General features: G+C 40.2%; 4 protein-coding genes across 7 annotated transcripts; 1 reads left to right on the top strand and 3 right to left on the bottom strand.

The window, feature by feature from the left end:
* Window positions 1-307: 307 nt before the first annotated feature.
* rrp12 (ribosomal RNA processing 12 homolog) lies at window positions 308-8,914 on the bottom strand. The gene is made up of 34 exons (XM_077730306.1): window positions 8,717-8,914; window positions 8,029-8,252; window positions 7,830-7,913; window positions 7,595-7,671; window positions 7,421-7,526; window positions 7,229-7,345; window positions 6,652-6,790; window positions 6,442-6,569; window positions 6,045-6,143; window positions 5,878-5,969; window positions 5,679-5,790; window positions 5,400-5,500; window positions 5,211-5,325; window positions 4,927-5,069; window positions 4,715-4,836; window positions 4,569-4,633; window positions 3,982-4,144; window positions 3,772-3,926; window positions 3,631-3,698; window positions 3,326-3,419; window positions 3,084-3,242; window positions 2,916-2,996; window positions 2,747-2,852; window positions 2,487-2,594; window positions 2,205-2,362; window positions 2,032-2,123; window positions 1,805-1,960; window positions 1,555-1,724; window positions 1,358-1,465; window positions 1,224-1,270; window positions 1,042-1,117; window positions 768-835; window positions 611-693; window positions 308-538 (listed from the first exon to the last, which is right to left on the bottom strand). Exons 1-34 carry the CDS (start codon window positions 8,853-8,855, stop codon window positions 436-438), a joined length of 3,858 nt encoding a protein of 1,285 aa, XP_077586432.1. The 5' UTR covers window positions 8,856-8,914; the 3' UTR covers window positions 308-435.
* A 441-nt stretch (window positions 8,915-9,355) lies between these two features.
* ubtd1a (ubiquitin domain containing 1a) lies at window positions 9,356-16,311 on the bottom strand. Of its 2 annotated transcripts, XM_077730433.1 has the most exons (6): window positions 16,200-16,311; window positions 15,984-16,068; window positions 15,529-15,618; window positions 11,901-12,128; window positions 11,097-11,282; window positions 9,356-11,023 (listed from the first exon to the last, which is right to left on the bottom strand). In XM_077730433.1, the coding sequence occupies exons 1-6, from the start codon at window positions 16,263-16,265 to the stop codon at window positions 10,809-10,811; spliced, it is 870 nt and encodes a 289-aa protein (XP_077586559.1). In that variant the 5' UTR covers window positions 16,266-16,311; the 3' UTR covers window positions 9,356-10,808. The 2 variants fall into 2 exon arrangements, with proteins under 2 accessions (XP_077586559.1, XP_077586560.1); XM_077730434.1 differs by lacking the exons at window positions 15,529-15,618; window positions 15,984-16,068; window positions 16,200-16,311 and adding an exon at window positions 13,860-14,219.
* Window positions 16,312-17,014: 703 nt separating this feature from the next.
* On the bottom strand, window positions 17,015-21,473 carry zdhhc16a (zDHHC palmitoyltransferase 16a). Of its 3 annotated transcripts, none has more exons than XM_077729604.1 (11): window positions 21,354-21,473; window positions 19,875-20,138; window positions 19,593-19,787; window positions 19,424-19,512; window positions 19,056-19,084; window positions 18,844-18,977; window positions 18,620-18,703; window positions 18,434-18,519; window positions 18,125-18,248; window positions 17,870-17,940; window positions 17,015-17,786 (listed from the first exon to the last, which is right to left on the bottom strand). In XM_077729604.1, exons 1-11 carry the CDS (start codon window positions 21,375-21,377, stop codon window positions 17,684-17,686), a joined length of 1,203 nt encoding a protein of 400 aa, XP_077585730.1. In that variant the 5' UTR covers window positions 21,378-21,473; the 3' UTR covers window positions 17,015-17,683. The 3 variants fall into 3 exon arrangements, with proteins under 3 accessions (XP_077585730.1, XP_077585729.1, XP_077585731.1); XM_077729603.1 differs by lacking the exon at window positions 21,354-21,473 and adding an exon at window positions 21,061-21,253; XM_077729605.1 differs by lacking the exons at window positions 18,620-18,703; window positions 21,354-21,473 and adding an exon at window positions 21,061-21,262.
* Window positions 21,474-21,518: 45 nt separating this feature from the next.
* On the top strand, window positions 21,519-23,231 carry mettl18 (methyltransferase 18, RPL3 N3-histidine). Its single transcript, XM_077730233.1, has 2 exons — window positions 21,519-21,747; window positions 22,142-23,231. Exons 1-2 carry the CDS (start codon window positions 21,646-21,648, stop codon window positions 23,048-23,050), a joined length of 1,011 nt encoding a protein of 336 aa, XP_077586359.1. The 5' UTR covers window positions 21,519-21,645; the 3' UTR covers window positions 23,051-23,231.
* The last annotated feature ends 1 nt before the right edge of the window (window position 23,232 follows it).

A 23,232-nucleotide genomic window follows, 5' to 3' on the forward strand; every position in this document is an offset into this window, starting at 1 on the left:
GTCCTTTTTTTGAATTAAACAAATTGGCTTTTAACTGCTGTCAAGACACTAATAATCCATCAGTGACATTTATGGAGCCACAAGACAAAATTGGACATTTTAAAAATGGTATTGGAGTGTATTCAATGTCATACTTTCGGTATAAACTTTGGGAAGGGAGGGTAAATGTGCGAGGTAAGCTAAGTTTTTCTATTTAGTTGGATGCAAAAATTACCATCTGATAAGCGGCATCTTCTCAAAATGGTTTATTTTATCAATAAAAGCATGCACCTTTTTAAATAGTGGGGAAACACTTTGTACTGCACGGTTCTTCATAGGGATGATTTATTAAGCAATATAACCCAAATATCAAATTTAGCAATGAAATAGTTCAAAATCAACCTTGATTTCCACTTTACATACACATGACTTTTAGAACAAATTAATTCCTATTCTTCAGACTTTCCTCTTGCTCTTCTGCTTTTTCCTGCCCGACATCGCCCCCTTCTGGGCTCCTCTTACCATCCCCTTGAACTGGCCCTGGAGCTTGGCCCGCTTTCTGTTTGGGACAAGCGCAACCTTTTAAGTGGTCTTCTTTTTTTAAAACACAATGATTATATATCATTCCTACCTGCGATTAAGCTGGGACTTCTTAAGCGGGATATAAGCATAAGGGTCCGGTTTGCCAGTCTTCTTAATGTCCCCCTTTCCTTTCTGTTAAAAAAATGATATTAATGCATTTATGTTGATGCAATCTTTGTATTTTTTTCCCCTGATGCCTGCTTTACCTTTGATTTGTACTCCGATCCAAAGTCTTTGTTGCGTCCCAGAGGTCTGTGAATGCCCGAGCCGCCGGCTGAGTGAGAACAAGAAAAGTTCCATTTCAATATAAAAAAAATGTCATACAAGTACTAAAAATCTTAGAGGATGGGTGCTCGGACAAAATAAATATAGTAATTTTTTTTAGTAAAAGACCATTTTTTTGTCAATTTTATCTCTGTGGCCTCTAATTTCTCGGTACAGTCCAACGTTTCATGATGACGTTAAATTTGTGCAGCGTACCTTTATATTTCGCCTGTGGTTCCGTTTCCATTTCGTCGAAATCGGCACTTCGGAATTTACTTTTTTGTGCCTTTTTCTGGAACAAAAACAAAAAAAAAGTGAGATGAATACAGGAAGGAAAAAGGTTCAGAATCAAGAAGAAAGTCAAAAAGTGTCAGACTTTGGAGGAAAAGAACACTTACGCTCTTCACTCCAGCTTCTTCCAAAATATCCTTCAACTCACCATCATCTGTAAGAAGCGTGATGCATTATGTCGAACAAGCTTGCAAATATTGAATATAATAAGTATTAATATCAGAAATATTGACTGCCATACCTTTCTGTCCATCTTGGTCATCCTCCTCTTTGATTATCAACCTCCCGTCTGACGTCGTCTTGAAGCCATGCGTGGCCTTGCCGCCCCTTTTCTTCCCGGGGTTGGTGGCTACCAGAGTGGAAACAAAAATCTCACTGGCCACTGTCACGAAAGCGCTAAAAGTGAGCCGTCAGAAGCCAGCCAACCCTCCTTTTTACCGAGCACTCTTTGTGAAACTTTGGGGTCCAAAAAGTTAAGCGGGTCATCGTCCACTCCCTCCTTGAGCCAGGCCTGACCCTTCTGCTGCTTTCCGCCTTTCTTCTTCCGCCCAACCATGACTTCGTCCTCCGACATTTCGCTGTCCGTCCCCGCTAAGAGGTCTTCAATACTGACCAGACCAGAAAGAAAAAAGACGCGGTCTCAGTTGGACATTCGTGTCAACGTCACGGGCCGTCAAAAGTGTCCTACTCGTCATTGGCAGCTTTGGGGCCCCGCTCTTCGCTGTCTGAGTCTTCCTGCTGCTTTTCCGCTTGTTTCTTCCTCTGGCAGCGAGCCTCCATCTTGCGAATGTTGGCAAGAGTCTTGTGGTACTCGACAGGCAGCATCGTCTTCACTAGCTCAAAGCTGCACACATTATACAAAAGTTGAATTTCTTCCCTGAACTGGGTAGATGTGTACTATATAAACTGACTTACCCAAACTTTCTGACGAGCTTGGTCAGGATATTCTTGAGTTTGCTTCTGAAATGTCTCCTAGCATTATCCGTGATACTTTGGATGCCTTCCATCTGACAGGGGAAAAAAAAAAAAAAAACGTTACAAACTCATGGGTAGGACTCCATCTTGTCGAGATGAGTCTGCCGCCTTACTATGACAGTAAGATGGGATGCCAAGGTCTTGGGGTCCATGATAAAAAGGATGACCTTGAGGAAGCTCAATGCCGCTTTGACCACTTCTCGGGTCCGAGAGGACAGTATCAGACACATGTTTTGCAGAAGCGTCTCCATGGTGGAAACCTCAATAGAGTCTGACATAAAGACAACCAGTTCACTCTTACAGTGGATATAATAAGTCAACGTACCTGGCTTAATTTTATTTTAAAAACCTATAAATGTATATGTATATATATATATAAATATATGTCGTCTTACCTCCATACTCATAAACCAGTCGTGTGAGCGCCATCACGGTACAAGTGATCATTGTAATGGATCCTGTGAAGCCAGCGTAGACCATCATCAGATACTGCTCGATGGCCTCTATAACACAAAGAAATGCAATTACAAAACTAGAAATGTACAAGCTGTGGATGTTTCAAAGTCCAGTTGGGACTAAATCAACAGTTGTTATTGTTAGTCAAGAAGTACAGACCTTTCACTCCTAATTATCTTTACATGGTCTTGTTAGTTACCTTTTTTGTCCCCTAAGAAGCGCACAAACGCATTTCCTATTTCAACCAGCAAGGTGTACGCATTTTTGCGCGCGCCGACGGACACTTCATTGGTGCACACGATGACCTGAAGACCAGAGAATTTAGGCATAAGGGTCAAAGCACCCTTACAGTGTATTTGTTAGATTACCTCCGGCAGGACAGAAGTGATGAAGTCAGTGTTCTCTTTGTCAAGTCTTTTCATCACATGGATGAGACATCTCAGTCGCGGCTGAGGACAATAAGTGCAAGAATGACATATCTCTACCAAAAAAAAAAGGATTAATCGATCATGCCGAGCCCATCAGTCATTTCTCACCCTTTTTGCCGGGGATGCAGCCTGTTTCAGGGTCTCCAGCAAGACCGTCTTCAGAGTGTCAAGGTTGGCCACGATAAATGACTTGCTCGCATCTCCTTCTCCAGCGCACATCTCTTCCAGCACGCGGTATGCCTTCTTCTGCATGCCCGGTTCTTTCATCTGAACGGAAGAGAACAGACAGTTGAGGGAAGTGGGAAATGCATTTGTGAGACCATAGCTTTGACTGCGAGTCAACAATAAACCTCCAAATACGGCCTGATGAGCTGAAATGTCTTTGTCATGTTTAGCTGATCCAAGAATGGCGCCATGGCGACAATAAGGTCCAGCATTGACAACCTAAGACAAAGTGAAGAGTGATATAATTGACAGTCTTGTGTACACTATTTTCTCAAATTGTGGCTGTTTATATTGTTCTTGTTCTGCCATTCCATATCTCCAGGATAGGCTGTATAACCCTAATGTTGTTTAGCAAAAAAAACATGCTTGTGTCCAGTTCTTTTAACATGTGATTTAACTCTATCACATAATTTTATAATAGTTAGCTTACCGTATGAACTCGTTGCTTTCAGAACTGGTCAATCTATCTGCGGCTTTTTGTAAGAATGTGTTGATCATCTAAGGGTGATTTAGGTAGGGTTCAATAAACAGAAGCTACTTCAAAGTCAGAATTTTTCATTTTGTCACCCACCTGCTGCTCAGTGACCGTCATGAAGACTTTGATGGTGTCCAAGACAGCCATCCTGTAAGATCCAGACACTCCCTCAGCAGGCGGCTGGCTGTACACGTTGAAGAGGATAGGCAGGAAGTTCTTGGAGAAGCGACCTACTTCGTCTTTTTCCTCCTCTGCAGAAAGAGAACAGTCAAAGGCGGCTAAGTGACCACAGGGTAACCATCTTACCAGTGGTGCAGCTCTTATTGATGATGGTGCGCAGGGCCTGGCAGATTGTGAGCCGCAGGTCAGGATACTCGTTGATGGCCATGCCGAGAGGCCGAGCGATCCCTTTGAAGGATGCAACCAAGTCTACGGGACAGGTGCAAAATCCGGGAAGCATAGTCCAAATCTGAAACATAGCACTTACTTGAAAACAAATCCATTTACAGTACATTCCATACAAGAAGAAAACGAGATGGAAAAAATGGATTAGCTGTGGCGAGCCCTCATAGAACAAGCTAAAAGTGTATTTGTAGTAGTCCTAGAGAAAAGTTGTTTCCTTAAAATGAAAGGCTTTTTTTATGTGCAAGTACACACAAAACTGTGTTCAGATGTTAGTTAAAGCATCAGTGTGAAGCGAGTGACAATTTTATTGCAATGCATTTTAGTTTAATACAATACTAGTGGGCATTAAATTGTATTGTATTAGTAGTCTGTTGTCACTTTTTCAATATTGACATTTTTTTTTATATAACTTTGAATGACCACTGATTAAAGTGGTGCCACATTGACATTATCATTGTGTTGTCTCAGAATATACCATAAAGGAGTACCTGAAGCTGTAAAGTGTTATAGACTTTGGCTTCCAGGTTTTGACCCGCCTCTTCCAACTCTCCAGCTACAACATACAGGACACAAATAATAATCACTGTCATATTCAAGTTATTTTCAGATCATTCTACCTCCATCAAAATTGTACCTCTCTGCTTGAGTGTGGAAGCTAGAGGAAGGAAATAGGAAATAAAGAAGCTCAGGCGGGTATTCTTCACATGATCGCGGATGACCGGCACCATCCAGCTGCGCGGGAACTCTAGGTCGTCGCTAATGATAACCAAAAAGACAGACACACAGTGCAGTTAAGTCCCGAAAAGATGTACTTATTAAGATTACATGTGAAAACTGAGCACTTACTCATAGCCAGTGATATTGAGAGGCACGACTCCCAATACAACCTCCGGGCCCATAATCTCCACAGCGCTACCGACCGCCAGATCAAGCTCGCCGCTGTATGGGAATCGAGGGGTGGCACGCAGGTCGGCGAGAGACTGCAAAGACTACAAAAAGAGGAGTCAGGAAATAATAGTGGTTTGCCAGAAACAATTGGAACTCCCTCTTATGAGCTGTACAAAATTACAAGAATGGGGAAAACGTTTCATGGCACAGAGACAATGTTTACAACTTGAGTGTGATCTTACCTTGGTCATAACAGAGTGTGCGTATTTCCCTGCAACCTTGTAGAAACAACCAAGTATTTGCAAGACAAATGGCCAGGAGGCATGGAAACGATAGGACAAGCCTTCCTCAACGACGCTGAAACACATTCATGCATATTAGCAAGATAACACAAGATCCAAATTGTTCCCACATAAAAACAGGTTAGGTACCGAAACATTTTGCAGATATAAGAGGGGTTTCCTGCAGAGGCTGTGGCAGATACCATGCCGATTTCCTCCATGTGAGGGCCCACACACTCGGTCAACAGCATCTGTAACAGGAAAATATTCATTTATCTGTTCATTTATTGACTGTAGTATTTATTCTCTTCTTTTTACAAGATATGTTTTGCCCCTACCAATCCAAAGATATTTATTAATTATAATTGATATTTGAATATCTCATCTTAAAGTCAAGAATAGAGAGGAAATAAAGTCACCAAGCGTTACCTTGAGCATATTGGCGGCCGTAGAGACCACCTGCGTGTGAGAGGACAACAAGCAGGACATAGTGGCCGAGAAGAGACGAGGGAGATGGCCTAGACTGAGGGAACTCTGCAAACTGAACAAAAGATCGACTCATACACTGGAACGCAATGATGACAACACATTTGAAAACTCCACAGATGATTGCTTCAGTATGTGTTACCATGTTAAGTGAACATGCGCCTCCTGCATGACGGCAAGCCAGGCGAGGAGAGGCTGCTGGTCATTTTCACTGGGCAGGTAGTCATATAAAGCCTACAGAGAAAGTCGGACACAATTATACTTGTTTTCTATTTTCTCAAGTCATTGTTTAGGGTCTTTTGGTCTTACTGTAATGATTTGTGCATTGAGCTCGGGTGATAACTTTGAGCTGGCTGGTTTCCCACTGAAGAGTCTGTGGAAGGTTTGCATGGCGCTAGCTGTCACCATCTGCATACAAAAGCCACAACAAGAGGAATTGTCGCATGGAATAATTTGACTCAACAATCAACATTGGAAAGTTGAATTTTTGAATCAAAATTTCAATTTAAAAAAATGGAATTGCCATCACCAGCAGATAATGAGCTAGTTTTAAAAAAAAAATTCTTTTAGAAGGTCAAAATTACTTGATGTTCGTCTAATTAAAAGTTAAGGAAAGCAATAAGATTGAATTAGAACACATTGGTCTACTTTATGAAGGAGAACCATTCAAGAAAACTGGCGTTTTTTTTCTTCTACACATTCTCACCACGTGGCTGAGTGTCATAACTCGCAGCAGCGTCTCACAACACGACTTGATGGCTCCAAGGGGGAACGTCAAAATGATCTCCTTTAGGAGCCCCAAAACGTGGAGTGTTGTGGTGTCTTCTCTGGTCCCTGAACACACACACACACACACATTCAAAAAATTACCAGGAACTTGAGGTATTTTGTGACAGAAATTTGAAAAAGCACATACCCCCTGCCTGCTCCACCTCCTTGATGCAGAACTTGGCTGTGGACGCAGCTGCAGGGTGATGGGCAGGGGCTTCATCTGTGAACAGGAAGTCACTCCCTCGGAGGATGGAGCACACACCTTCCTGCGCCGCTCTACGCACCTAATCGGAGATGGTGTTGTATTCGTTAACGATTACAGACACATATAGTTTGGTAAACAGTCCGACTGTGGTATCTCTACTTACCAACATCTCTATATACAAAATATTTTGGTAATCCCTAGATTCAAAGATTTAGTCTCGGGATAGAAATGTAAGTGAGTCAAACACAAAATCTGCACTTGTTCACCTCTACCTCTCTCAGCTATGAACTCGCCCTTCAACAATAGTAGAATATTTTTTGCATGTGTTTGTAACTCATTGAAATGGCTCAATTTTTTTTTTTTGCATGTTTCATACAAATTTGATATTCTTTTAGCACTTTTAAAGAGCTTAACAAAAAAAATCATGTTAAAAAAAGGAAAAACTAAATCATTTCATAAATAAGAGGTACCACTTTAAAGTTAAAGGGAAAAATGTAAAGAAGATGAGCCAGCTGACCTTGGGTTTGCTGTGCACGGTGAAGCTGAGGATGCCATGGTATGCTTGAAGAGTAGAAGGGTAAGTCCAAACAGTGGTATCTTGTTTTCTCAACGTGGTGGCTAAGCAGGGGAGAATCTAAGGGTGACAATAAAAAGACAATCAATCTGATGTTTCATGAAGCTATATAAAAAAATAAAAAGACATGCTCACCCATCTGAGAGACGATGCATTTTCAGACGAGGCCTGCTTGGACATGATGTTCATCAGAGCCTTGGAGGTGTCGGAGAATTTAGACTTGAGCACTGGGACGGGAACCCTGAGAGGAACCAACAACATGACATTTGATGTTTTGACACGATTGCACCCATTTGTGTGAATGCATACCTTTTCATAACGAGGTTTAGGAGATAAGCAACGGCAGATTGGGATTCCGGTGAATCCACCGCTTCCAGAGTAGTCATCTATAAACACAAACAACGTACATGTGTATATTTATATATTGCATTGAAGGCAGCAGAGGTTCCCAAACGGAGAGAATAATTGACAACATGACTAGATGTAGATCAAGAAAACATGTTTTTGAAGTATCACTGCCAAGTGCTCAAGTCAGCAGACTTACCAAAGCAGCAAAATATTCAGTTTCTGTCTCCTTCCCTCCTTGGCTACGTATCACCTCCGTTACGGCTGCCAACACCGCGCAGATCTTCAAAAAACATTTGAGAAGAACATCCCTATTAAAGTTGGCCTCGACTTCAACATTGAATCCTACAGATAGGTATTCCTTTTGAATGACAGATGTCATCCACTTCTCTTCATACCTCTTTATGAGACGCGGAGTTGGACTCCCAGTAGCGTTGTACCTTCTTGAAAGTTAGATTAGTACAGTCCGAAAGACCACTGAGGAAAGTTCCCGATGTCCTGTCCGACAACGCTTGATCTTCTTCCATCCAGGCATCTTTCTGGCTTCCTGTTCTTATCTCCAGCGGACCCGTCTGCAGCTCATTGTGGAGCTTGAGTGCATCAACTGTCAAATCACTTTTGCCTGCAAAAAATAAAATAAAAACCATGATGCAACGAGATACAATTTCATCTCAAAAGGCACTTGTAAACACCAGATAAAACACTTGAAAGTGGAATAATATAGCCTTACGCCGACATCTAAGTATGACTAATGTAAACTTTGAAAGATCTATTTAAAATAACTGACTCCTGAGACTAAAATCATTAGGTAAGCCTGCTTACACAGCTCAACACAGCCATAGTTGTTGTTGATATAATGTTTTGGTCTCCATGCTATTTCGCCATTAAGAGTTGAATGATGTCTGTTGATCATATCAAATCATCTTACGTATTAAGTTTTGCCTCGTTAATAGTGACTTTCCGTGAAATCTTACAACAAAACTACTCAAATAAATAACAATGTTGTAGATCGGAGATAACCAGCTAGCATTTGCTAGAATTACCCCAGCCCCTGAAATCCACGTGCATGGGGGGAGCCACATTTACCAGAAGGTCGGCTGAAAAATCGACTTTTAGCAGCATGTCGATGTTGGTTCGCCTGTGGATTTGAGTCGCTGCTGTGTCCTTTCTTCCATCGTTTGAGTTTCGAAGCCGTGCCAGATCGGATCTTTCCCTTTTTGGCCATTTTCACACTCAAGTCCACTGCTTGTAGACTGCTCGAGACAGATGACTGTCGCTCATCTGATGACGTCTTTAAACAGTACCTTGTTTTCCCTGCTGAGGGCGCTGTATACACGTCTTCAGTCAATACTGTTTTGGTTTGATTTATTTTAATTATATTTATTCATTCATCTTCTAAACTACTGCTGATGAACTAAGCAATATGTTTAGTTTTTGCTCAACTTTACATTGGCTGAACTCAAAGATGTATGACTCTTCCTTCCACAAGAAGGCATACCTCTGGCAAATATTGTTTATAAATCTGATAATCCTCTTTTGAGTATTCTGTATTGGGGGCGTGGATCTATGAACATATTTTAATATGAAAAGCAAGCTATAACGTGCCAGTTTTACACTATTGTACCATGGTTTAAAACTCAATGATTGTTTCACTTCATTTAAAAAGTTTAAAAGAGAATAGTAGAACGTGTTGACTCATTCCTGGAATAAAAAGGAGCAATCATCTGATAGTACATTGTCTTTATGTAGAATAAATAAAGAAAGTCATGGGATGACAACTGAGCAGCCAATTGGCCAAACAACACACGTGTAAATATTTACATTTCCCCTTATCATCCTCTTAAATTACAAACAAAAAAGGGGTGCATTGATTTTCTATGTTGGGACATGATGGGTTTGCCACTGAGTAAGAATACAAACAAGCAAGAAGGGGTGAGTGAAAGTCACAAATCACAAACAGTGACGTGTATTTTGCAATTGTACTTTTCATCTATAACAGGGTTAAGAAACCTGTCCAATATTTCCAAGGTTATGTCAACGTCATACTAAAATCATAGAAAACAAAGTATGAATAATCATCACATCATTTTCTGTGGTAGGTCATGTACACCACCTTCAAATTTTTGGCTAAAAAATACCCAAAATTAATAGATTCATTGCTGAAACAAAAAGCAAAATTTTTGTGTTTAGGCAATGTGTTTGTTTACATAATGACCCTCCAAAGAAAACAATAATTATGATGTGGCATGTGGCAAAAAATGTGTGTATTTTTTTTTATATATGTCTTAGAACATGCAGACAATACGCATTCTGTGTGCAACAAGTTGTGTGTTAAAAAAAATATTTGATGAATAAGTATTCTATGTTCTGACTATATTTGACTGATGTGCTCATTACGATATGATATACATACCCTATTTCTGTTTCGGAATTATTTCCAAAATATGTAACCACGCACAAAAAAAGGGGGGGAGAGAGGTCCTTTGCACACAGCAAACAAGAAAAAAAATAAAAAATAAAACTAACAAAATTAATATTTTTTAATTAACTATTGCCTATTGAACTATGCTATTACAAGTTTTGTGTTGCCAGAGAGGTTATGTCATCACTCGTCACTAGTAATCATAGGTGTAATCTTTTTGTGATCATTATTTTTAAAAATATTTGGATAAAAACCTTTTTAACATACATGTGTATTCTATATTAAAGATTTGGCTTGCTGGTGGTGCTAGAGGAAGGGCAAAAGTGCATCATCAAGTGTCTCTAAGTATTCAATAAATAAACAAAGCAAGAAATATTGACAAACAACAATATCATATTTCCAGAAAGCAAATATCCCTCAGGGCTAAGACCATGGGGATAAAATGTGTTAGTAATTTTGGGACAAAAAGGAGGGTTAAACCATATTTATAATCATACTATGTGGGCATTTGTGGTTTGAAAGGCTCTTGGAATTTGTATACATTTTGTCCCACTGACTGGAGGTTTTCCACCCAAGTTCCAAAGTGTTTAAGTGCTTTTTTTTAAGGACATTATTATTAGGAAAAGAAGGGTAACGAATATAAAAAGGAACATTATAAAAGCAATGCTCTTCTAGAAAATTTTACAGAAAACCCCAGTGCATAAACTCTCTGACTGCATCTTTCTTTCTGGCTATTTTTTTCCAAACATGGCTTACTTAGTTGGTTATAAGTGGAGGGTTCATGTTGACAATGACTTGAACAACAAAGTCTTTTTGAATTTTAGCATCCTGCAAACGAGTCTTGTCTGTGAGGAGTTTGCCAGAGAAGAACCACCGTTGGCGGGACACGTCAATGGCCTCCTGATTCTCCAGCTGCTTTTTCAGCTCGGCGATGGTGTCAGCCAAGCTAGCTGTAAGACGTACATCCTCGCCTAAGAAAAAACAAAAAAAGGTAGTTGTTTTTTTCCTCATGGATTGTCTTTGTTCTTGCATTTGTTTTCTCACCTGAGGACAGTCGAACGCGCAGCTGAAATTCTTGCCTGCAGGGAGGATGCTGCACTTGCTTTTGTATGGATTCAGAAATTTTGATCTCACTGCATGTTTCATTGATTAGATTGACAGGCGGTACCAGTGTGTACGCTGGAAGTTGATAGCGGTTTCCTAGTTCATCGTAACTCTCTGTGAGAGAGCCTGTGCAGATAAAAAAGGAAGAAGTCATTCAAGTGACAATACTCTAAATATAGATATTTCACACATTCCCATATGCTGAATGTCAGCAACATTCTTAAAAACAAAAACAAATTAAGATTTCTGATGTGAAAATACTTAGTATAACAGGTATCATTATTGTAAAAACCTTGAAGTTGCCCTTCTTTTCCAAGTGAATTCCACCAAAATTGAAATTCTGTTGTCAATATGTGTAACCTTCTGAAATAAGCCAATCTATAAAGAAGTGCTTATTTAATTTCTATTTTCCTTAGGAATCTGAGTAGTAATCACTGGCAGGAGAGCTGTAGTAGAGACAAAAATAATTCAACATTGACTAAAAATCTCATAGATTTTTCCATGTAGATGAAAACGCACATGCCAATGTCTTTTTTTTTTTATGTCTGTGTTTGCACCAATCCAGTGGAAGTGGTCACGCAGGGGTGTTATGTAATAACTATCAGTGTGGTAATCTCCAAACAAGTGATGTGTGGCCATCTGCAAACTGACCTCTGACATTTAGAAAATGATGACAAGGGGATTCTGCCCTTGAATTCAGAATACTACACAGTTTGCCTGCGAGGATGTCTATGCAGTGCATACCATGAGGTAATGTGATGCAAGCTCCGTCCACGATGGCTTGCGCTAGCTCCAGGTCATTGCATTCGGCAGCCAGGGCAGCAGCTCGGAGCGCATCCCAGATCTCTTTGCGGCCATCGAAAGCCGGAGCCGTGTCCCAAAATTCGTCCCGTTTACTCCTGAGCTGGCCCTCGGTCATCGGGTACTCGCTCTTCCACTTGGGACGGTCCTTCTTGAGGGGCTCGTTTCGTCCTGAAGGCAAATAAGCGACACTTTCAATCAGTTTGTTGTAGTGAAATAATTGCATAGTATGTACACAATTCTTTAAGTAAAATGAGACCAGAAAACCTTATTCAACCTTAATCCTGCCGCGGAATCTGCATGAATCAGATTTGCATTGCAAACAAACATGATGTATGTTTTGTTTTCATTCATTTTCTGAACCACTTATCTTCACAAGGGTTGCGGGGGGTGCCAGAGGCTATCCCAGTTAACTATGGGGAACAGGCAGGGGGCACCCTAAATTAGTGGGCCAATTGCAGGGCCATTTAGAGTGTTCATCCAGCCTACCTGGCATGTGTTTGGGAAGTGGGAGGCAACAAAAGTACCCAGAGAAAACCCACACAAGCCTAGGGAGAACATGCAAACTCCACACAGGGATGATCGACCTGGAATCAAACCCAGGACTGTGAGGCCAACGCGCTAACCACTCTCCAAACGGGCCGTTATACTGTTTATTGATATATTCCAATGTGGTATAGAAAAATACATATTCATTTCAGTATTGCTTTCTGACAATAACAACTTGGTTGACTATAACTTCATCAAAAAACATGAGCATGGTGATGGTGAAGCCCATTTAAATAGGGTGAATCTAAAATGAATACGGTTAGTCGCTGCATTCAAAAAGTGTCCATCATGTACTGAAAAATGAAATAGTCAGGCATGCATTGAAATTCCTAGGGGAAGATTAAATTCATTTGACCCATAAATAATTCAGCATAGTACAGTAGTCTCTCAGCCTGGCATCTCCAAATACAGTAATAGAAGCACTATTTGAAAAATTGTCATTAAATGAAAAACACACATTGACTTTATCAATCAAAACTCATCCTTATCTTGGTTAATAGTAGCAGATCTGACAGTTGTTCTAAATGTTATGAGAAGTGAGTGGTCATATGCTGAGTATTGTAAGTAGTATTGTAATCAGCATGATCATAATGACAACGTTCATTTAACACAGAGTTGGGGATGTAATTAAAGCGATTCATTCTGGTTAGTCTGGACTGAGTAAACATAGAGTATGCGGGACTGACTGCACACGGGTGGACACGCTTGGATTATAGGCGGTAATCAGGTGCCACATAACAGGATTTAGCGTTCTATGGCTATCCTCAACGGGCATTGGCTGGACACAGGAGCAAGCTTTGGCCAATGACAATCAACATCACCACGTGTAGTGCCTACACTAAAGTGATAGGTATAATACATGCAATACTATCTAATCCGCCTGTTTACCCACTGCAAGATTTATATTCTGTTCTAGCCATCACCATTGTAAACATCAAATTGGATCATTAATATTAAGTCCATTAGTTCATTCTGTTTTTGTTTTTGTTTTCTTTTAAGTCAAATTGTATGGGAAAAAAACTGTTAAAAGATTGGACATTTTATTTAGTAATCTTTTCCTGGGTCAAAAATTAATCTTCGATACTGACTGGCATTAGATGCCAATTTACAATTTGGTGCTGACCACATTATATTCCTAAATTTTAAAAAAAAGGAAGTATTTACAGTAAATAAATATGAGTGAAATGACAGTTTGTTTTTCTGGAAAAAATTGTAATAATTCACTAGTCAACAATAAGGATATGTTATCAAAACAATGAGCAAAAAAAAGGTATAAACTAAACAGCAAAGCTCTCTCGCCCAGCCTATCTATCTATCTATCAAACCAGCCATCCATGCATCCTTTCAACTTACTTGTCAGCAGTATCCTTACAGGTGGATTTGGAGAGTGATAGTAATTGTTTTCCCTGGAGTTGGGGACTCCCATAGCACTATTGCTATTTGTTGTAAATGCAGCCACACCGACAGTTGTGTCAGTCAAAAGGGCAACACACCCCAGTCTGTCTGGTTGAAATGACTGTCCGCACCACCATCTAACCCAAGTGCGTTGGAATAAATGGCTACCCTTCTCCACCTAGGCGCTCGAAAAACCAACAACCAGAAATATCTTGTCCCTGCTTTTTGTGGAAGGAGAGTTCAAACTAGGGAAAGTAAGCCCGACGTCGTGGTTGTCTTGACGGTTGCATCTCGACACAAGGTCTAATCCTATCACTTCTATTTTGGAGTCGGGATGAAAAGGCCAACCCTATTAACAGTCTCGTAAATTCCATCAGACATCCACTAGGCTTGAATCTGTGCACAACCGGCACTAGTGCAAATTGTCAAGTATACTGACTTCTTTGAGATCGTGTTTGGCAACTATGCAATGTAAAAAAATGCAAAAATAAGGCATGGTGTAGGTGAGAAGCAATGTTCCCGCAGTTTTTCATATGTCTGGGCATATAGACAACCTCCTTGAGCACACTGAGGATCACTGTGAGCAACATCAGAAGTGCTTGCAATGGCCACACACCAGTATGACACCTGCACTACTCGGCCTGCTTTCAAAGATCTGCACATGGCCATGGCTCCATTCAGACGCAATGAATAGTCATCCACTTAAATGCAGCCAAAATATTATCTGATGCCAAATCAACAAGAAGATTTAGCCACCTTCTAAACCAGATGTGGGCAATGCACAGCCATTGGGCTATCAATAACCTACAAGAGCCCTTGATACAACCTGATCATCTGTTGTACTACATTTATGCCACTTGATGGTGTAGTGGTTCACTCGCCTGACTTTGGTGCAGCAACCATGCAATCGATTCCTGCTCAGTGGCACTGTGATTGGGAATGAATGGTTGTCTATCTCTCTCACACACACACACACACACACACGCACGCGCGCACACACACACACACAAACACACACACACACACACACACACACACACACACACACACATACAAGCGCGTTGGCCTCACAGCTCTGGGGTCCTGGGTTCAAATCCAGGTCACATATCCCTGTGCAGAGTTTGCATGTTCTTCCCGGGCCTGCGTGGGTTTCCTCCCACATTCCAAAAACGTGCATGCTAGGCTGATTGGCCACTCTAAATTGCCCCAATCGATTGCGATCGGCTGGCCACCGATTCAGGGTGTCCCCCGCCTCCCCCCGAAGTCAGCTGGGATAGGCTCCAGCACCCCCTGTGACCCTAATGAGGATAAAGCCACTGATTCATGGTGTCCCCCGCCTCTAGCTCGAAGTCAGCTGGGATAGGCTCCAGCACCCCCTGCAACCCTAATGAGGATAAAGCGGTTCAGAAAATAAGACAAGACACACACACATATAAACATACACATATGCACATATACATAAATGTGAACCCTATATGATCATCTGTGACTTAGTTAAGTCAATGTTATGCATATAACTGAGCAGTTTTATTATATTTATTCTTTTATCTGGTTGTCTATTCAGAACAGTGATTCAGCATGCAACTCTACATCCGATTTAAAGAAAATACAATACATAGTTGCTTACCTCCGCGTTTTTTGCTCCTGGTCAAACTCCGAACACTCCCTTGGCCATCGCTCCTGCTCCTCCTCCCCACACAGCCCCCCATCACGTTACCTTCGGACATACGTAGAGAATAACATTGATAAAAGATGAATACGATGTATGGTAGACATCGGTGAAGGAAATACTAAAGAATTGGGGGGGGGGGGGGGGGGGGAATTTTCGTGACCGCTCAGTGGGATCTGTCACGTTTACATCACGTGTAAAGCCATCTGACCGTGGCACGCGTCACGGCCACGAGCCGCCACCACCACTCACATTTAGTGGACATTTATATTGCGTCTGTGTGTCTACACACAAACAGTTAAGCATTTTATTGGCAAAGTTACCATGGGTGTTTGTAAAAAAGAAAAGAAATAATGAATAAAAAACAGTAAAAACATTTTTTATGGGTTTACTTTGAAATTATTTTTACGTACCTGAAATCCAGTCTGCTAAATGATGCATTCGTCGCCAGTTGCCTTGCCACATCCGATCTCCGAGTTTTCTCACCTGACCGAGAAACTGTCAAAAAAATGTCAATTTGGGCTTTAAATGGCTTTAAATCGAACACGATCAAATAAATAAAAATGTTTAGAATCAAGACAAAAAAAGATAGCTTTCTTCCACTCAATCCTTCAGAACATCAAGGGTACCATCGGTTTGCATCCATAAAGAATTAAAGCTCGATCAACCTTCGCGCATGCGCGCGTTACATCCATCGCTTCAGGTGCAGTCAAGCTCGCAGAAGTCAACACTGGTCAAAACAAGAAGCCCTTTCACACTAATAGCTCTTAATAGCTCTAGTTATTAAACAAGATGATGCAGGTTGTAGTTCCAAAAAGATGCTATGAATTCCATAATATTACTCATCTAATCTCATTTTGTGAATTGATTATGTAAAGTAGCTATTAATTCATTATATGTGCTGCTTATCCTGAAAATAAAACATTTAATGTTTTTATAGAATTTTTATACGGTTTGAAACTACAAATAATCTAGTAATTTGTCTGGGTTCATTACAAATCTTAAAATAAATGTACATAAATGCATTATGTTAATAAAGTTCATTTATGCATAATTTACATGAATGCATGGTAGAGAATCATGTGGTTCATATTGACCTTACATTATTGTCCCACCACAACATTAATAATTCATAAATGACATATTTTCAAAGCCAGTTCATTCTGAATAACATTCAAACACAAAAGTGGTTGCAACACATTTTCTGTATTGTATTGTGACCACCATATTTTATTTCTATATGTGCATTGGAATAAAAGTCAAATCTGGGATGTGCAAATCATAATCCCTGACTACAGTATTGGCATGGCACTGTGTGCGTGTGCATCGACGTGTAGTCTGTCCGAACAAATTTGTGATGTAACAGACAACAAATGACATGCAGCATAAAGTTAAATTGTTTATGATTGGAAAGGTGCAAGACTGAACAAAACTAGTCCACAAATTAATGAAACAAGATTTATTATTTTAAAGATAAAAAAATCCAGATAAATAAAAGCATTCAACGGGGATCATCAGGCTACAAATGTGTTAGCTCTGGTACAATGTGAGTGGTCAAAAACCTGAAATTATTTGATTCAATTCAATCAAAGCGACAGATAAAATTTCAAACTCAGCGGCATTCCACAGTGTTTTTGAGGTATTGGAAGTTATTATACACCAATTTCTTACACTCATATTCACCAATCTTTCAATCCATCTCTCCTTTATTCGAGGTCGGACCACAAGAGCAGCAGCTTCAACAAGGAAGCCCAGACTTTCCTCTCCCCAGCCACTTCATTCAGGAGCCGAGGATCTACTCCAGCACCTCCCTGATGACCGAGCCCACCCTGCGGAAGGAAGAACAATTTTGGCCGCTTGTATCCAAGGTACCAAATGTAAACATTTTGTGTTTCTGTTGATCGAAAATTTTAAGGCCCAAAAAAATTTGGCGACTTTTCAATTATCCAGTTCAGGGCCCTGGATTCAAATCCAGGTCGGTCCACCTGTGTGGAGTTTGCATGTTCTCCTCCGGGTGAGTTGCTTTCGGTTAATATTCTAAGACTAATAAGGGATTGTTTGATGTATGTGTACCCCACTTAAAATCCACGTAGGCTTGGAACATCTTAACAGGTTAAACTGGTATTGGCTCCTTTTTGAGGGTGAGGTTCTCCCACGTCAAGCCATCCTCAAGGGGCAAGTGGCCGGAGGGCAGTAGGACACGCGTGAGCCAGTGACTGCAAAGCAAAGGTGACAGGTGGTCACAGACAAACGCAAACACTGACGGCACCCAAAGAGAAAAATGTTAACCAAAACACACCTTCTCTTCTTCACACCGAGGAAGACTTTCCAGTTATGCAGCTTGCCATAGTCGAATGGGTTTTTGTATACCTAACAAAAATATATACAATAAATGAACCAGCAATATATATTATATATTATTTTTATATACATACACACACACATAAAAATATGTACATACATATATATACATACATATATACATACACATCAACATATATACATACACATAGACATATGTAGGTATATTCCTCCGCATTTTCAAAGCACACACCTGTCCAATTTTCTCCATTCGACTCTTTTCATTTGAGTTGGTGTGCTTTTCTATGCTGGTCTCGCCTCTGGATATGAGGAGTGCATGCCAGGTGGTCAGCGCTCCCAGCACTACTGCCACAGTGCTGAAATTATACAACACACATCCTTTTCACGCTGTCTTTCAAAGTCAATTTTCCACTTGCGCTTCTATAAACAGCACCAACCCAGAGTACACAGCACATACATGTGCCTGCACTCCTCAGGCAAATGGACCACTACAATATTATTGATGCTACTTTGATAGTTTTTTTACTAAAAAACATTTTACCTGGTGAGCACCCACATGTAGATTATACTCTTATCCATCATCTTTTCCTTAAAAGAGTATGGTGGAGCAGGTGTCACATAATCGGTCTTCCCCAAACACAAAAAAAAAGAAAAAATACAAAATTAGTGAATAACTAGAGGGGAAAAAACTGTAACTCTTAGTGAGTTTATTAAATGAATTTAGTACCTGACCAGTAGGGAGAAGGCCGATTAAAGGTCCCATTCCTGTTACGGGCACCCCAGGTTTTTCCATTTCCAAATGCTTAAAACGCTAAAGCAAGCACCCCACATACACCAAGCATAATGTTAAGAGAGGCAAAGAAAGGCAGTAGCAATAATAAAGCATTAGAAGACAGAATCCCGAGAACCAAGAAGTTCAAAAAGGTGAATTTTCGAGTTGCAACCACTTACCTCGATGGCATTGTATGCAGCCAGGAATCGTATTCTGCCGCTTAAGCTGCAGTACAAACAGCCCAACGTCATAGAGACACAGAAGGAGAAGAAGTAGCGGTGGTTCAAATGACCCACGCAATTATTCAACCAGGCTGATTAGAAGACATTAAGGTTGGAAATAACAAATGTGTCACTGAGTGATGCTCTACAATTAATATGAGAAAGGATACGACAGTGATGGTCCATTTTCAGAATGCACCTGTACAAGAGAAAGAATTTAGTCAGTTCACTCTTGCCTGAAAAACAAATACTACGGTCATAGACAGCGGAATTTATAGACTTTATAGACTTTTAAAAGTACATATTGCCCATAGGCATGACTGTGAGTGGTTGTTTGTCTCAGACTTAACATTGGGCCCACATATTAGACAAACAATCTTTGGATCTTTCCAAACTTTTCCTTTTAAAGGTTGCACACCGAAAAAAAAAAGTAAAATAGACCGGGCCAGGAACTTAATTGAAATCTTATTAACTCTATAAGGCTGTTATCTTCCTAATTGCATTATTTGGGTGCATAAATGATGTAATATTGACTCACCTATTGCAGATGCCACAGTGATGTGCTCTTGCTGGTTTAGGAACGACACATTTTTTACAGATAGATACAAATGGAATGTCATTTTTTTCCTGAAAGCAATGCATGATATTCAATACACTGATTGATCTAATTAATACGTGATTGTGAGTGCTTTGAGTATCTTTCTTACAGTAGGAGGGTGCCCTGGAGAAGTCTTGACAGCCTTGTAGTAATGAAAGACAATCATGACAAGGTTCCAGTGTCCATAACAAATGTGCCAAATAAGCCACTCTGTAGAATATGTCCTGAGTGCGTTAGGTAAAAGGACAATATAGGCAACCGCCAGGATGGAGGTGGTCAATATAACAACCATCCACACAAAAACCTATGAACAAAAAGAAGAAAAAGTGCACCAAAAATACCTGCTTGAATATTGGGTTGGATTCCGTTATACGAGCGCGCACATACTTACAAGTCCAAAATAGCGTGTCAGATAATCCACGGTCCACAATACTGGCTCAAATATAGATTCAAAAACAACATCCGAGTCCGTAAGAGAGTTGTAGAAAAGTGAGTGCATCAATAATTTCATGTAAGCTCTCGTTTTGGACATCCAGAGAGGTAGCCGACATCCCGTCTTCCTGGGACACAGCCGCAATAGCAGGCATCGCAACATGTGCACCAGAGAGAAGGGACATGACCACCACCGCATCCTGCACTTGTACCAGGCAATCATCTACATGTGAGAAATACAAAACATAAAGAGGAGGTTAGGAGATACGTACACTGTTCTTGTTTAATCTCATGTTCAGCATTTTGAATTCATTATATCAAATTATAAATCAACCATATTATATAAGATGTTTCAAAAACCCAATTGAAAATAGAGTTTGTTTTGAAATAAAGTCACCAATTGCCATGCTGTATAAAATGATTGAAATGAAATATTTGTGGAAAAAGGTCTAAAATTTAATAATTGTGAGGAAAATATCTGTACTTGTGTGAATCAGCACCCCTTTCATATAGTTAATAATACACGTTTTATGACAGCAAACGCCATTCTCGTTGCAAAATCTGAAAACCTCAAAGTGGCTTAAATAAACTTCCACACAGACACTGACAAAAATTGGATTTCCCAAACAATAGCAACTAATCCCTTTAAACCAGAAAAGGACCCTTGAAAAATACTTAAATGCCTCTAAACTAACAAGACTGACAAAACCAGGTTTTTATGATCAACAAGGTCAATCAAGTTGGTGAAATTTTAATTTAAATAGCCAAACGAGTTTGGCTGAGGTAGAATGAAGATATTATAAGAAAAAGTCTGACAAACACATAATCATGTTTAACTGCATTCCAAATAGGGTGGAGTCAACTTTTTGGTGGTTCTTTGCGCTTAATTCAGATTTCAACAATAATGTATACCATACAGTAATAGTACATTTATACAATCATAACTGTAATATGTCCCGCTTTGATTGTGTCCATAAAGCCACTATAGTTTGACGTTATTATCGTGGATATTTAAAAACAAATCGGCAGCATTTAAATCCCCCTTTGGCCTCTTTTACGCATAGCTGTCATACCCGTGTTGGTAAATAAATAGGTGCACATCAGTATTACGGGAAACACATTTTTTTTTGTGGATGAGTACTTACTTTCTTATGAATGAAAAGCCTGGTTAAATACATCCCCGATTTGACATTTTCAAATGGATGCTAAAAATCGGGATTACATTGATTTAAAGAGCGACGGGACGCTGGATACAGGACAGGAGGACAAGAGGAGCGACTGTTGAGCTCAAGATTGAGCCATGGACTAGTGCGCACGCGTGGGTTTTGAGTTAATTGTATTCTGGTTGTTTTGTCACAGTACTCATTTGAAACATTTACATATACGACAAAAGTCTTACAAATATTGCTGATAAAATTCATATATAGTCGAGATTTACCGTCATTATCTTTGAAATGTACATGTGAATTGTAGTGCCGACATAGATGTCTCATTGATAGGGCGCTAGATGTAGAAAAGTGTAGTTGACGGTGTTGGTACTAGGTTGCCTTAAAACAGTCTTCTTCAACACGTCTTCTTCGCTCCATTGAATGGCACTGTCACAAAATGCATCTAGCGCTATTTATGTGATATCTGCACACGCAGCATGCTCTGCTAGTATCCTAACGTGGCTCGTTGCTATATACGATTAGATCTTTACTCCAAAACAAATCCAATTGTTGTGAGTCACTATGTCGTTTTGCTTTAATTTTGATGTTGATGAGAAAACAAACACCGATAACGCGCAGGGAGATGCGTCGTTAAATGACAAGACTGACAGCGTCGTAAAACCCGTAAGTAAAACGACAAACTATTTTTAGTTTGTATGCACATGATGAGCATAAGGTTTGTTCGTAGCTTTATGTAAACTGTATGACTGTCATAATATTCTTAATAGGGAAAAACTCCCATCGTTCATAACCGTGCATGCGCACGTGTAAATTCCCCCCACTAGAGGGCGTCCTCACAGTCAGTAAACCCAGCTCAAGTTATAACATTAAAAATGATTAGTATTTGATTGAAAGTGATTATGGCATCAATGGTTTGATTACTACGTGCATTTTAGGACACGAGTATTGCATGAAATACATAATAGACACGTTCAGTGCATAAGAGTTGAGAACCCTGGCTGTAAAAAAAAGGCTTTCATTTGTAGTAGTAACTGAATCAATTCTGCCATACTTTCAGGTGAACGAAAGTGGTAACCCAGAAGTGACAATAAAAGAGGCCAAAGAGCACTTTCCACCCTCTGATCATCAGCACCTGCTCAATGACGCCATTTACGAAACCCTGGCCATCGGCACTCTTCCACCCCTCCACTTTTTGAACGAGACTGTTTTTGAAAAAACGATATATGAGAGGGAGGACACGGAGAATGTTCTGTCCAACACGGCCAATCAAGGTTCTGACCTCATCTCGGGAGTATACGAGGGCGGACTGAAGGTGTGGGAGTGCACGTATGACCTCCTGGACGTCATCGAGAGGGAAGGCGAGACATTCGGCGGTAAGGACGTCTTGGACCTCGGCTGTGGTGCAGGGCTTTTAGGAATCTTATCCTTGAAGAGAGGAGCTGGGAAAGTCCACTTTCAAGACTACAACAGTACAGTTATTGAGCAGCTTACTGTGTCTAATGTCATTATCAATTGCCAAGAAGAGGATAGCGATGATGTCAATCCAGGTAAAGGAAAGTGTTTGAGAAAAACTGACAAGGAAGAAGAGTGTAAAATCAAACCAAAGCATGATGGAAAACATCTGTTGACAAGGTGCCGGTTCTTTTCTGGTGACTGGCGCACCTTTCTCCCTTTCCTGTCAAGTGAAGAACCACTGCTCAAATATGACATTATCATGACTTCAGAGACAATATACAATACTGATTATTACCTTGCATTACACAATGTTTTTCATAAACTGTTGGCACCGGATGGACGAGTCTACCTAGCAACCAAGTCTCACTATTTTGGCGTGGGAGGCGGTTTGCACCTGTTTGAGACTTTTGTGGCAGAACAGGGGGTTTTCACTGTAAATCACTTGTGGGATGGTGAAAATGGACTTCAAAGACATGTTGTCATTCTGCGTTTTAAAAAAGAAATGCCCTAATTCATTGTTTGCCAAACTTTTTTTTGAGCTGCGGCATACTTTTTGTATTAAAAAAATCTCAAGGGACACCAGCCTCTGAAAATTCATATACTGTACCATATGTTTTACAAGTGGAAAACATACATGGATTTAGTTGAAATTTTACTCACAGCTGAAGATGTGTACAATTGTATGATTAAAAT

The sequence above is a fragment of the Stigmatopora nigra genome, chromosome 12 (genome assembly GCF_051989575.1).
Source record: "Stigmatopora nigra isolate UIUO_SnigA chromosome 12, RoL_Snig_1.1, whole genome shotgun sequence".
In the NCBI taxonomy this organism is placed as follows: domain Eukaryota; kingdom Metazoa; phylum Chordata; class Actinopteri; order Syngnathiformes; family Syngnathidae; genus Stigmatopora; species Stigmatopora nigra.

Bases quoted from the DNA above. Each gene is read 5' to 3' on its own strand.
- zdhhc16a (XM_077729603.1), bottom strand. From the start codon at position 21,093: ATGTATTTAACCAGGCTTTTCATTCATAAGAAA. The intron at 18,978-19,055 runs GTATCCTTTCTC...TCTTCTAATCAG, and splicing joins GAAAATGGACCATCACTGTC to CCTGGTTGAATAATTGCGTG. The intron at 18,520-18,619 runs GTACTAAATTCA...TGTTTGGGGAAG, and splicing joins GCCTTCTCCCTACTGGTCAG to ACCGATTATGTGACACCTGC.
- rrp12 (XM_077730306.1), bottom strand. From the start codon at position 8,855: ATGGCCAAAAAGGGAAAGATCCGATCTGGCACGGCTTCGAAACTCAAA. The intron at 4,837-4,926 runs GTAAGTGCTCAG...GGTTATCATTAG, and splicing joins CTCAATATCACTGGCTATGA to CGACGACCTAGAGTTCCCGC. The intron at 2,853-2,915 runs GTAATCTAACAA...TCTGGTCTTCAG, and splicing joins TCACTTCTGTCCTGCCGGAG to GTCATCGTGTGCACCAATGA.
- mettl18 (XM_077730233.1), top strand. From the start codon at position 21,646: ATGTCGTTTTGCTTTAATTTTGATGTTGATGAGAAAACAAACACCGAT. The intron at 21,748-22,141 runs GTAAGTAAAACG...CCATACTTTCAG, and splicing joins CTGACAGCGTCGTAAAACCC to GTGAACGAAAGTGGTAACCC.
- ubtd1a (XM_077730433.1), bottom strand. From the start codon at position 16,265: ATGGATGTAACGCGCGCATGCGCGAAGGTTGATCGAGCTTTAATTCTT. The intron at 12,129-15,528 runs GTAAGCAACTAT...ATTTGCCTTCAG, and splicing joins CAGGAGCAAAAAACGCGGAG to GACGAAACGAGCCCCTCAAG. The intron at 11,024-11,096 runs GTGAGAAAACAA...GTTTTTTCTTAG, and splicing joins GCGCGTTCGACTGTCCTCAG to GCGAGGATGTACGTCTTACA.